This window comes from Syngnathoides biaculeatus, chromosome 18 (assembly GCF_019802595.1).
Source record: "Syngnathoides biaculeatus isolate LvHL_M chromosome 18, ASM1980259v1, whole genome shotgun sequence".
Lineage (NCBI taxonomy): Eukaryota > Metazoa > Chordata > Actinopteri > Syngnathiformes > Syngnathidae > Syngnathoides > Syngnathoides biaculeatus.
Window position 1 is genome coordinate 14,222,377 of NC_084657.1, and position 13,182 is coordinate 14,235,558.

A 13,182-nucleotide genomic window follows, 5' to 3' on the forward strand; every position below is an offset into this window, starting at 1 on the left:
TATTGATTATATCTTCTCTAATCACACCTGATTCATCTTTTGGATTTCAAAATGAAACAGAGACATCCTTTGAATGTCTTTTTCTTCATTTTGTTTCCTTTTTAATGATTTGTGTTCTCCAATGCACAGCACAGACAAGTAAATCACAGCATCACAATATCTACTCAGAACATCCAGGAGAATATTTTGTTCACGTTGTACAGGCAAGAAAACATCAAAAGGCAAAACAGTGCTGCTGAACGGTGTAGCAGGAGTAGTAGTAGTAGTAGTACTAGTAGTGGTAAACAAAGCAAACAGCTGCTTCATTCATTGTGTTTATACATCACAGAACCACACCTTGGTGAAGCAGCATGTTGCTCATTTCTCAAGGTCTGTTTTATTTTTATTTTTTTTTGTACACACTGTAAACAGTTGAATGTCGACCACGAGGCCACAGCAGCTGCCCGTGTGTGTCGAAAGACTTTGCATTCCCCACGGCCGTCTGCTTTGTACAATTGTCTCCAGTTTCGACCATAAAATTCACTTTAACGCGGTTGCTCGGTTGACATTGTGAGCGTCGACTTTTGTTCATTTTTAGCTGATTTAAATTCATCTTAACGTTGACGTTTTAGGTCAATTCTTCAATTTGGAAAGCATCTGCTTTAGTTGAGCTCACATTTTTAATTGGGTTCGTCAATTGTACTTGAGTAATTTACATGAGTTACTTCATTTCAGTAGCTTCAATATTTAAGCTAACTTGTGTTTGATCGTAAATGTTCAAATGTCAAATTAGTTATGTAATATGATTAAACTAAAGAGTTTCAATTGAATAAAAATGGAATTAAAAAAAGTATCTTAAAAAGAAAATTAAAACATTAATTGAAAATTCCATCCAGATCGAATCAACAAATTAAAATATTTTTTAATTAATTAAATTACTATTAGCATTGACAAAAAAATCGAATTAAAATGCAATTACATTTTGTTAACATCCATCAAAATTAAATAAAAAAAATTGAAATAAATCCATTGTCACGTAAAAAAAACCTGAATATAAACATAGCACTTTAAAAAAGTAATTCAAAACTGAAAATGAATCAAACCAATTTAAAAAATAACCAAAGTAAAAACTCAATTGATTTTTTTTAAGTCCCGTAGAATTAAATGCTAAATTAAAAAAAAGGAATAATTGCAAAGAAATTAAACTTCATGTAATTACATTTAATCTAATAAAACATATAATAACAATAAACCAATAAAAAGAAGTTAATCAAGAAATATTGACGTGCAACTCTTGTTTGTTGCTGAATGTCAGAATTTTGACCCAGGTACAATATTTACATTATTAAAACGTATCACAGAAATATTAAGGTTTTGCTGAATTATAATGTGTGTACATTAAGACATATAGTATAACACCAAATGTTTCTCCCATTATTTTTTTACACTTCTGTTGCATTGACTTTTTTTTTTTCCATCCCAACTTTTATCATTCCATCCCCAACCTGTCAACGGAGATCTACTAAAGCCATAACAAAAGTTAATTTAAAAAAAAATAATAATAATCAAAACAAGCACGCTGCGCCTCGTCTACATCAAATGAGTCGGAGTTATTGCTTTGGCTGACGGCGGACATTAAATGTGTCACATTCCATGGATTCAAACAGAAACAATCCTTAATGTGAAAAACATTCATGATAGAAAGTGTTGTTGTTGTTGTTTTGGGAGAAATAAAGGCAAATGAGAAGCATTGTAATGCTATAAAGACACCATTTAAAACATACACATTCAAAGGTGGTCATCGAATTACAATTACGTATGTACAAGTCATTATTATTATTAGTGTTTTTTTTTTTACTCTATTTTTATTTGGTTCAGAGTGATTTGTTTATTTTTGCTACGAGATAAAGTCAAATTCGTGTAAAGAGTCGAGGTGAGGAGTAAGTCACAAAAGAGCAAGTCAAAAGCAATTCTCTAATATTAATCTTGTTCAAATTTCAAGGAAGTCACAAATTATTGTGGAGGAAAATCAAGCAAAACAATTGGCAATTTCCTTATATGGGTGAATCTGGTTTGGAAAAAGATTTGTGTTTCTATAGCAACCTGGCTAGCCTCGTCGAACCATTGCACAAGGTGTGGGGTTCTGCAATCGGTTTTCATGAGTGGCCGAACGCTGGCGACTCGTGTTGCCGCCATTTGAAATTCAAGTCACAAGTGTACGTCTTCAAAAGGTCACGGGGTCATGACTTTCGACAACAACAAACGATTGTCTCGAAGGATGAAGCCGGATTCGGTTAGCCGCCGCCAAGGCTTGCCAAGAAATAAAAATGTTTTATGATAATACTTAACAAAATGTACGATTTCATATCTATGTGGAGCTAAAAAGCGAAGTGTGGAGAGTCAACTCACTCAACTCACTTCAACATAGTTTCTTGACACCAGGAATACAGTGGTACCTTGAGATACAAGTTTAATTCATTCCATCATCACCTGTAATTAAAAACAATAAATGAATGGAAATACCATTGAATCATTACAGCCCCCCCCAAAAAATTAAAGTGGTTGCTTGGTGTCTTTTAGTGTTGAAAATTATCCTCTAGAATAATGTACTTTATAAAAAAATACAGTAAAGATGAAAGAGATTTAAGCAGTTTTTGTCACGCTGCATCAATTGAATGGCTGTTGTGTTGCTCCTTCGGTGTGCCTGCCCTGGGGGCAAATATGTTCATTGTGACGTCCAACTCCTCTCTCAGATCATCAGTATGGCATTACCGTAATCCCAGCCTACAGTGCGCACCTGGTTATAAGCCTCGGTACACAGAAAGAGTTAGCGCGGCACTAGCGTTAAACTCTTTCTCTGTACCTAGGCTTATAACCAGGTGCGCTAACGCTAGCACTGCGTTAACGCTAGGGACGCGCTAACGCTAGCACCACATCACCGCATAAACTGCAGAGTTGAAAGCGTGTGAAAAAAGTCGCAGATTGTAGGCCAGAAATTATGGTAAGTTGTTTTTGGTAGAGGATAAAGAATACTGTTCATGCCTGTGATTCCTGTTAATATGAGACGCTGCATCATTTGTGTTCACTCTGAAGCTGAAAGGGTTAAAGCAACATTGACGCTATTTAGCGTTAGTATTGAGCTAGCAGATGAAACGCCGAAGCAACCGCAATTTCCGGCCAATAAACCGCGACTTTTTTCACACCTTTTCAACCCTGCGGTTTATGCGGTGATGCGGCTATTTTGTGCATTTTTTCTAACGCCCGCAAAGGGGCACTCGAGTGCAAAAGGTAAGAGTGAGGCCAGTGTAATATATGTGCTGAGGAAGTGACTTTTACCGGAATGTTTTTTTTACCGGCTCTGTTAGCGCTGCGCCAAAGTTAGCACTGTGCTAGCATGTTGCTGCTGTGTTACTGGCGTGTTTCAGTGATTTTTCCCGGTATGTTTTTTTTTTAACCGGCCATGTTAGCGCTGTGCTAGCGTGTTGCTGCTGTGCTACTACCACGTCTGGGAGAATTTTACCGGTATGTTTTTTTTTTTTTTTTCCACAGGTCTGGCTTATGTATGTACCAAATGGTATTTTCTTTACAAATGTACTGGGTGAGGCTTACGATCCGGTGCGTTCTGTAGGCCGGAAATTACGGTATATGGAGGTTTTAAGCGCATACGGCATAATTCTCTTTGTTTTACGCTAAGTCTGAAGTAAACTTGACGAAAATGACGGAAAGCATCTTGAAGCCTCTTTTTTGAAGAATTGCTCACCAAGTATATCTGCCAAATTGCTGCTTGCCGTGAAGTGAGTTGAGTTCACTGGCACCACATAGCACTCGTATCTAAAGACTGTGCTCGCAAGTCAAAGTAAAAAAAATCTACAAAGCCGAGTCACTCATATTTCAAGGCCTCACTGTAATTTTATTGCTTTGGTCTGAGCACAAAAGACAATAGAAAGTTTAGTTGTTCAGAGTAAAGGTGAAAAAAAACAATCTGATTCGCATATGATTGCGTTCAAGTCAAGTCGAGTCGAGTCGAGTCGAGTCTTTCATAAGTAAAAATCCCAGGTCTGACCAGTGGCCACTGTCTGACTTCACTCAAGTCACGTGACTCATGTCCTCCACCTCTTGGTAACGTGCGTCATACAATCATAAAAGTAAAAGTGAGACGACGATGGTGCAACAATCGCTGTGGTGATGTCTGACACTGGTGGTGTGTGTGTGTGTGTGTGTGTGTGTGTAAATCGAAATAAATATTGAATACATAAGCCGCCGGCAATGAGGCATTCATGAAGTTAGCCCGAGCGTTTTTAACGACGGTCCTACCGGGACTTCCGATGGTGTGGTGAGGGGCGGGGGTGGGGGGGGTGCTTAAAGGTTGACCAAACGGAGGTCGGCGGCCGAGAAGTGTGGGCACAGCGCCGCGTCCGGATCCTGCAGCTGCCGCAGGACCCGCCGGTGGAACTTGGCCCGTACGCTGTTGAACTCCATGATATCGCTGGGATCCTCCTCGATCCAGAAGCGGTGGAACTCCTGCATCAAGTAACCTAAACACACACATTTGATATAGTCTTCTATGAAGACTTATTTGACTAAACTTTGCTATTTAAGTAAACTTAGACTCAATTTAATTAACTATCATGATAAGGTTTTTCAGCAGTGCTGGGTAAAGATCAGCGACCACTTTCGAGCACTGACTGGAATCTGACTGCACCAAAAGTGGCTAAACTTTGGATCTTCAGAGCCAATATTTGATCTTTAATATTGGGACACCCGGAAGTCAATTAGGGTGAAGACAAATCAATGCATTGAGTTCAAAATGCGGATCAAAATGAAATGCAAAATTGGTTATTTTAATAATGAAAATAAATTATTTTCATTACTCATTTTTAGTCTTACCAATTATTATTATTATTATTATCATAATTATTGAATAAAATGTTTTTAAATTAATATCTAACATTATTTTACTAATACATATTTGTTGTTTTGTTATTCACAACAAATCAACCAAGAATTTAATGACAATTTATTATAAAAAAAGTAAGTATTTTGATTTTAGAGAACAAATTATTGTCCAACATTTATCATTTAAATTTATCTATAATTATATTTTAGCTTTGATTTATTATTAATTACATTAAATCTATTATCTAATTATTTGATGGATAAATTCAAATGAATAAATACATTTTGATACACTAATCTTAGGGGAATGTGTTAAATAATTGAAACAAGTACATTTTCAATTATAATTGTTGCTTTTGAATATTGTTTTATTTCTGATTGGTTTAACCACAATAAATGTTATTTCATCAAATATTAATCAAATAATGTTTTATGTATATTTTATTATTTTTTATCTTTTACAATAAATTCATGAGTAAATTATTTAATGCCACAAATGATTTTTTTTTTTTTTTAATCCACAAGTCGAAACCTATTTAGTGTCAAGCCTCAGGTTCCGGCCCGCTCACCAGCATATGTCAGTAAAAATGACTGTTAATAAGATGATCCGAAAAGCGGTCAGTGTTCCAATCGGGAGAGTTGACTCACAGAAGGTCTGCTTGAGGTCCAGCAGGGTGGCCATTTCGGGGGCCACGTTGTACAGGTGTGTCTTCAGGGCGCCGCTCACCAGCAGCGAGTAGGCCAGGTCTGTGATGTTGATGCCCACAATAGCGAAAGAATAGCTGGAAAGTAGGAGCTCATCTTAAAAACATATTTCATATTGGTTGAACCTATTCCTGTTTTATTTATTTTATTGGCGACTCGATTTCCATTTCCATTCCCATTCCATTAAGTTTCCTACATAACAGACCTTATTTTAGATTTTTACTCTCATTTGTTATACTTGTATATATATATATGTATATATAAGTATATTACATGACTATACTATCTATTTATTTTCGCACTGCGATTGACTGGCAACCAGTTTCTGGTGTGTGCTCGACCCTAATATGCTGGGATCGGCTCTAGCACGCGGCCCTGCTGAGGTTAAGCAGTTCAGAGAATGGATAGATAGTTATTTATTTTACTTTAATCCATCCATCCATCATCTGCTTATCCTCACAAGGATCGGGGGAGTGCTGGAGCCTATCCCAGCTGTCAGGGTACACCCAGAACTGCTTGCCAGTCAATTGCAGATTTTACTTTAATATTATGCTTAATTAATGCTCATATGAATGGTTATTACTTTGCATGAGCGTTTACTACTTGTATTTAATATTTCTTCCATCTTTTTTTTACCCTCGTGGGGACTCTTACCCAATGGCTTTGTCAACGTTTTTCTGCTCCCACTCAGATGTGTTTGCCTCGCTGTGAAGTACACACAGACACACAACCAAAAGTCAGGGGTTGCTCATGACTTACAAGTTTGATATAGATCTGATAGATATCGATAGATTGTGTACCTAATGAAGTGGCCAAAAATGATAAAACAAATGCACTTGACGTGGAGTTGGAAAACCTGGAGCATGTGGGCCATTACGCGGTCCTACGAGACCACTCGTGCAATTGGTGAATTTAGTGTGGCAGACCCCCTGGTAGGACACGGGTTCCCTCCCCCGGTATCGTTTGAAAACGGAGTGCTGTGAGTGTGTGGAATCATTACGACGGTGCACGACACGTGGCTGATCAAGCGGGCGGGTGAGGGTGAAAATGGAATACCTGCGACTCCTGTGCGCACTCCTGCAGCGGGCGTGGGAGCGACACAGAGGAGGGAAGCGTGCGTCGAAACAGACAGAAGAAGCTCACTGAGATGCTGATGGCAAAGCAATACAAAGCAGCGATGCAATCAACAGAAGATGAGGAGGCAGAGGGTGACCGGGTCGAGCTGTGGACAACGGTGGAGAGACCACACGACAGTATATGGACAAAAGTACACGACTTGCTTTTTCCATCTATCAGTTCAATCTTAATTCTTAATCGCGGCAACATCTTGGGAGAATTGAGGGCTTCCAGTTTGTGGGAGCTGTGGGAATTTTCCCGAGTTCATCAGGGAATTGTTTTAAGTCCCTTCATTATTATTATTATACTCCATATACTATGAAAATCTACTTGTTCTTGTTCCAATTAAACAAAATCTAAATTCACAAAGGTCTCGTAGAAAGCTGTGGCAGTAACCTTTGATGATCCAGCTTCAAGTAACAACAAGTCAGACAAAATCCGGACTTGTGTTCATCAGGGAAGAGTTTTAAGTCCTGTCATTTTTCTACAAGAATTGAACCCTTCTCATCCTTGTTGCAAAAATGTGTAAAACGTGAATAATAAAGTGCTTTAGGTCTCATCAATTTTCTACAAAGGGTAAAAAAATCCTCAAGTAGCAAACAATCTGGCATATTCTTGGTTAGAGTTCCTCATGGAACAGTTTTCAGTCCCATAATTTTTCTACAAAGGTCGAACTCTCCTTGTGTGACGATAAGCCTAACACAATTTTGAGTGGAGTTCCACAAGGAAGGTCGGATAATTTTGTCCATATGTCGTGAAGTAGTGCATGCATTTCCGACAGCGACCGTGATGTTCAGATGAGGTCACTTGTGTTGTAGCAGAAATAACATTAATACAATAAATCCTGCCTGAGAGTCAGCATAAAGTTTCCTGACGTACTTGTGCTTGGGCAGTAGGGAGTCGTGGAGCATCTGCAGAGCCGCGGCCTTGTCGTGTTCTGCAAAGTATCTACAAAGAGGGGGGTAAAGTCATCCTAGCGTCTTAGCTTAGCACCCCGAAGAAATACAAGGTGTCTGTCTCACAGCAGATTGTGGAGACCCAGCAGGCCCATGCCTCGGAAGTCCGTCTTTGGATCGCTGCCTTGGAATCCGATCTCGCACCACTGCTTGGAAATCCGTCCGGTCAGAGGAGTGTCAGGACGCAGCTCCTTCCACAACTGTGCACAAAAAAAAAAAAAAAAAAAAAACAATAATAGTGAATTTTGATGCCATCTTCAAAAGAACACAAGATACTCGGGTGCTAAATGGGATTATAAAGATGGATTAATCGCACACCTTGATCAGCATATCCTCGTGTTGTGCATTTTCGCAGTCATAAGGCTCCCGCCGGAGCTTCTCCACCTCGGCCACCAAATTCCTGTAGCCCACGATCTGCAGCAGGCTGGCCTGTAGGGAGATGCCCAACCTAAGGGGAGGACAAACACAAAGGTGGAAGAAGATGCTAATCTACTTCATTTTGGCTAACCCTCCTCATTTGAAACGTAACAAACAAAAATCACAAAATGCCCCCCTGCCCACTCATGTTTTTGAAAAGCATTTGCAACTAAATCGTTTCATCTTTTTAGTCCCATTTGGATCTTCCTGGTTAGGGTTTTCCAACTACTCCACAATAAAGTCAGAACAACTTGTTAAAACAAAAAACAAAAAAAAAAAACAAACGTTGGCCTCACAGGTCTGAGGACCAATTTCAAATCCCAGCTCCGCCTGTGTGGTGTCTGCATGTTCTCCCCGTGCCTGCGTGGCTTTTCTTTGGGCACTCCGGTTTCCTCCCACATTCCAAAAACATGCAACATTAACTGTACACTCTAAATTGCCCCTAGGTGCGATTGTGAGTGCGACTGTTTGTCTCTATGTGCCCTGCGATTGGCTGGCAAGAAAGTTTAGGGTGTACCCCACCTTCTGCCCGGAGTTAGCTGGGACAGGCTCCAGCACTCCCGTCATCCTCGTGAGGATAAGCAGCTCGGGATGGATGGATGAAATTTAAAAAGATGTAAAATATTTTTAAAATGTGAATTAACATATATAAAATGTAAAAATGTACACATTACCACTCATAATAAATACATATGTATGGAAAATATGGTATTTTAATACTTAAGAACATCAAAATGTATATACATTTGTAAAAAATAATATCCATCCATCCATATTCTTAGCCGCTTATCCTCACAAGGGTCGCGGAGAGTGCTGGAGCCGTGAAAATCATAAAACAAACAATACATATTGCTATGAAATCCAAGAATGACATGATTAAATCTTTTTTAAATACTGTATACAGAAAAAGGAATGCAATTCTTGCACTATTTATTCTTCCAGTTTTACAATTTATACTCCTGTAATGCTCATTGGAGAGATCCTGCTCTTGGGGTACATTTTTAATATTTTGAGCATTATTTTTTTTTTTACAGCATCTTTGACAAAAGGGCGTATAGACTCACTGAGGGTTGGTGTCAGGGTTGATCTTCTTCAGAGTCATGATGTCGTCAATGATTTTCTCCACTTTATCGGGGTGCGTGCTGAGGGCGGACTGAAGCAACTGCAAAGAAAAGATGTTTTATTTTATTTTTTTAAGCAAAAAATCACGTTGCTAATTATTAACCTTTATTACCTCATTTTTAGAGTACTTCAGAGACGACTCTGTAACAAAAGCATTCCATAAACTTAGAGAAGATGCAGTAGTAAGGTCAAAATATCAGCCGGCTGCGCACGCTCGTACCTATCTTCAGTGTCCTGCGTGCGCCGTGTTTGTTGTTGTAGCAGATCCGCTGCAGTTCACAGCGTCCCGTGAACTTGCGCGCCACGAACTTCAGGCCTCGCCACAGACATTTGCAGTAAAGGAACACGAAGAACTGGGTCAACACCCTGCAAAAGAGGAGACGGATATCAATTAGATGCTGCCTTCACGAAAACATTCATTTGTTGCTTTGGTGTCATCTTGTGGTATAAGGGGCCCAGGGAACCATTTTCAATGAAGACTAAATTGGCTGAATGAGTGTAAATGCTGCCCAGTGATATACTGGTGACCATTTAATCGGCTCCTTCTCCACCCAAATGACAACAAGTGCCATATAAAATGGATGACGGGAATTTATATTCGTTGGATCATTTGTTTAGTAGCAATGAGTAGCCAAAATTAGGACTGGTGTTCCTCAGGGAAGTGTTTTAAGTCCCATCATTTTATTCAATGATCACGGGAAATAAGAGCACTTGTGTGTGTCCCAATACCATTGTCGTTATGTCGTCAAGGAGCACGTTTGTAAATGCTCACTAAGCCCGGGAGAATTGCTGAAATGAAGCGTAATAGTAGTTTTAAACATACAAGTTTAAACTCGCTTTAAATGCATATTTATCCAAAACATTCAAGTTAATCTAGAAATTGTTTAAAACTAAAAATTAAATCTCAATTTACCAGTTGATCTACGTTCCTACCCTCACCTATAGGCATGAGCTGTAGGTTCGACCGAAAGAACAAAATCCCGGATACGAGTGGCCAAAATGAGTTTCCTAAGAGACAGGGTGAGTAGCTCGGTCATCCGGGAGGGGCTCAGTGTCGGGCCGCTGCTCCTCCGCATTGAGAGGAGTCAGATGAGGTGGCTGGGGAATCTGATTCGGATGCCTCGCGGACGCCTCCCTGGTGAGGTGTTCCGGGCACGTCCCACAGGAAAGAGACCCCGGGGACAACCCAGGACACGCTGGAGAGACTATGTCTCTCGACTGGCTCGGGAACGCCTCGGGATCCTTCCGGAAGAGCTGGAAGAAGTGGCTGGAGAAAGGGAAGTCTGGGTATCCCTGCTGAAGCTACTTCCCCCGCGAACCGACCCGGAAGGGCGATAGAAAATGGATAGATGGATGGCCTTAAGGTCAAACTAGAAATTGCTCAACTTTTTGAAGTTCACGACTTCTGTATGGTGATTGTTGTGGTCACACTCACAAGTGTTTCTAATATTTTGTCTCAATACGTACAGGTGTTTCCAAAATTATGTCCCAGTAGACACAAAGAATGGAAATGATAATAAATATGGCTCTTAAAGGAACATTTTTTTTTAATACTAGACACTCAAAAAGCTATTTTTATGGGTGATGCTGAGTTAGAATGGAGACACCCCTCACGGGAAATGCACGCTGGCCCATTAAAGTGGGACATTACACTAAGAAATACGACCAACAAGAATGAGCCAATGGTGTCTCCTGATTCCTACAAGTGAAAGGAGCATCTTGCTATTTATTTATTTATTACCTCCACCAAAGACGATTTTGTTTCGACTGTTTGCACCAGAACGAGATAGACAATGATGCATAGATAAAGCAAACCGGATCTATAGGCCAAAATCTCTGCGTGATCAATAACGCCAGCCCAATGCAGTCAGGGCAACAAGGCGGCTTTAAATAGAACAGATGGGGGAGGGATTGTTTACATACTCTACATAGCAGCTTCTTGCCGGGTGGGATCTATTCAAGGCTCAAACAGGAGAACTGGGATTTATCATCTTTAGTCATAACAGTTTCATAGATGAATTCGCTCAACGGACAAAATGCAAGCGTTCCACACCTCAGGAAGTGCTTCATGATGCCCGGTGTCTTGTTCACTGGACTTGCTGCTGGAGGATGACCTGCAAAGAGAACATGATGACGGTGGGCGGCACACAAAATGTATGCATAAACCATCAGGGAAATAATCAATAACCCGAGAATGCTTTGTTTTAAAAGGCAAAAAGAATTTATATTGATTCATAAACTCATTACCATATGAGAAAATCATTTTTCTTAATAAAGAACGTACTATACATAGAGTACGTGTATAATGACAATAAAATCATAAAGGTTGTCTGGATAAGAATTGATTGATTGATTGATTGATTGATTGATTGATTGATTGATTGATTGATTGATTGATTGATTGATTGATTGATTGATTGATTGATTGATTGATTGATTGATTGAAGTAAGTCCTCTTGAGTAAAGTTGCATTTTTCAGGGAAAAACAGCTACAGGTATATGTTTTTTCAATATTAACTTTGAATTTTTTTTTCATACTTGACTACCGACATGACATTGGGGAAAAGAAGCAATGTTAATGTCTCAAAGATATCTTTGTGCTATGAGTCAAGGCATATTTCCAAGAAAGAAAAGCATTTTTTTTTTCAGTTTTATTCTAATTAAGAAGTTTTTTCTTCGTAGCATTTTTATTTTAGGGAAAATATAGTAATATTTAGAAATAAAAGGCAGATTTTGTGGTGGAGTCTTGTAGAACAGTAATATATTTGGGGGGGGAATTGCAGTAATTGTTTTAGAAATAGTACTATATAGTCAAATTCTCTCAAAAGATTCCTTATTTTCTAAGAATAAGACTTTTTAATCTAAGAAATTTAAGAAAATGATCTTTTCTTTATGTTATAGATATGACTGCTGTGCATTTTTTTTTGTTGCAAAAAATATTTTGCATTGAAAATATACACTTTTTTGTAACTCTTCACTTAAAAAAAAGACGACATAATGAACTTCTTTTTTTTTTTCAAGTATTCACCATACTCCTCCATACTGGTAGTTCGCATCCGGCCCGCCGGCCCTATGCTTCCCTCCACCGCAGCAGGCCTGCATCTGAGGAACTGTCCGCGGTGCTCAGGCAAGAACGCGCGAGCCATCTCACTCGCTTCTCTCCCCACTCACTATATTTCATCTTGTACAACGCGCCTCATTTTCAAATGCGTGGACAAAAATCAAACCGCGGTGAAAAGAAAGAAAGATTCAGGCAAAAAAAAAAAAAAAATGTTCCGATTAGCAAAAGCAGCGCGTCACATTTGCATAATCCGCAACCATGCGCAGCCGTGCCCCTCCGCCTTGCAAGGTCAGCACGTTCTAAAATGCGTCTTTGAAAAAAACATCTTACCGTTTTTAATCTTTCAAAGTGGGGTGCGAAGCAAAGCAGGCGACGTGCGGCTTCGTGTCTTCCCCCGTCACTCGGCTCCAGACGTCCGCTTCGCCTCCATGATGACGCCGTCGTGTGAGGATGCAGTCGATGGGGGGCGCCAGAGCGCTAGGATTCAGAAGGCTGACGTCACGTGATTAGCGATTGGCCAGCAGACGAACAAAAGCGTAGTTCCAAAATATGCACAAAGAGAGCAGTTTCAAACAGATGAGACGTCAAAATAATAAAAGCAAAAATTACAGTAATTTATATGTGGTTGAATAAATACCTCTCAAAATAGAGCAATACTGTACCTGTTTTTAGTCTGGTGAGGACAACTTCCAGGTAGCTCGAGTATTGCATTAGAAAATCATTTTTTTCTTTTCATTCATATCGGTTTAATTGTAAACAAGTGATAATTGTTGGCAAACAAAAGGCATTCTTTCCACTCTGGTCCATCAAAACAGCAGACTTTTCCATATAATTGAAAAACAAAATGCAAATAAAATTACAATTGTGTGCTAAAATCTGACAGAAACATTTTAAACTTCAATTTTAGGGGACAACATAAGGAAGTTTTTA

The 13,182-nt window shown here is 39.3% G+C and overlaps 1 protein-coding gene across 2 annotated transcripts; it reads right to left on the bottom strand.

Moving 5' to 3' along the window:
- Window positions 1-1,139: 1,139 nt before the first annotated feature.
- Window positions 1,140-13,048, bottom strand: elmod1 (ELMO/CED-12 domain containing 1). 2 transcript variants are annotated; one of them, XM_061804032.1, is made up of 13 exons: window positions 12,915-13,048; window positions 12,583-12,744; window positions 11,245-11,305; window positions 9,412-9,557; window positions 9,304-9,332; window positions 9,134-9,231; window positions 7,971-8,100; window positions 7,719-7,852; window positions 7,576-7,644; window positions 6,637-6,657; window positions 6,235-6,285; window positions 5,524-5,657; window positions 1,140-4,514 (listed from the first exon to the last, which is right to left on the bottom strand). In XM_061804032.1, exons 3-13 carry the CDS (start codon window positions 11,259-11,261, stop codon window positions 4,339-4,341), a joined length of 1,005 nt encoding a protein of 334 aa, XP_061660016.1. In that variant the 5' UTR covers window positions 11,262-11,305; window positions 12,583-12,744; window positions 12,915-13,048; the 3' UTR covers window positions 1,140-4,338. The 2 variants fall into 2 exon arrangements, with proteins under 2 accessions (XP_061660016.1, XP_061660015.1); XM_061804031.1 differs by lacking the exons at window positions 12,583-12,744; window positions 12,915-13,048 and adding an exon at window positions 12,220-12,456.
- Window positions 13,049-13,182: the final 134 nt, after the last annotated feature.

Excerpts from the sequence above, each read along its gene's own strand:
- elmod1 (XM_061804031.1), bottom strand. The coding sequence starts at position 12,337 with ATGGCTCGCGCGTTCTTGCCTGAGCACCGCGGACAGTTCCTCAGATGC. Across the intron at positions 8,101-9,133 it reads AACCCTGACACCAACCCTCA|GTTGGGCATCTCCCTACAGG; the intron begins GTGAGTCTATAC and ends TCCTCCCCTTAG. Across the intron at positions 4,515-5,523 it reads GGACCTCAAGCAGACCTTCT|GTTACTTGATGCAGGAGTTC; the intron begins GTGAGTCAACTC and ends GTGTGTGTTTAG.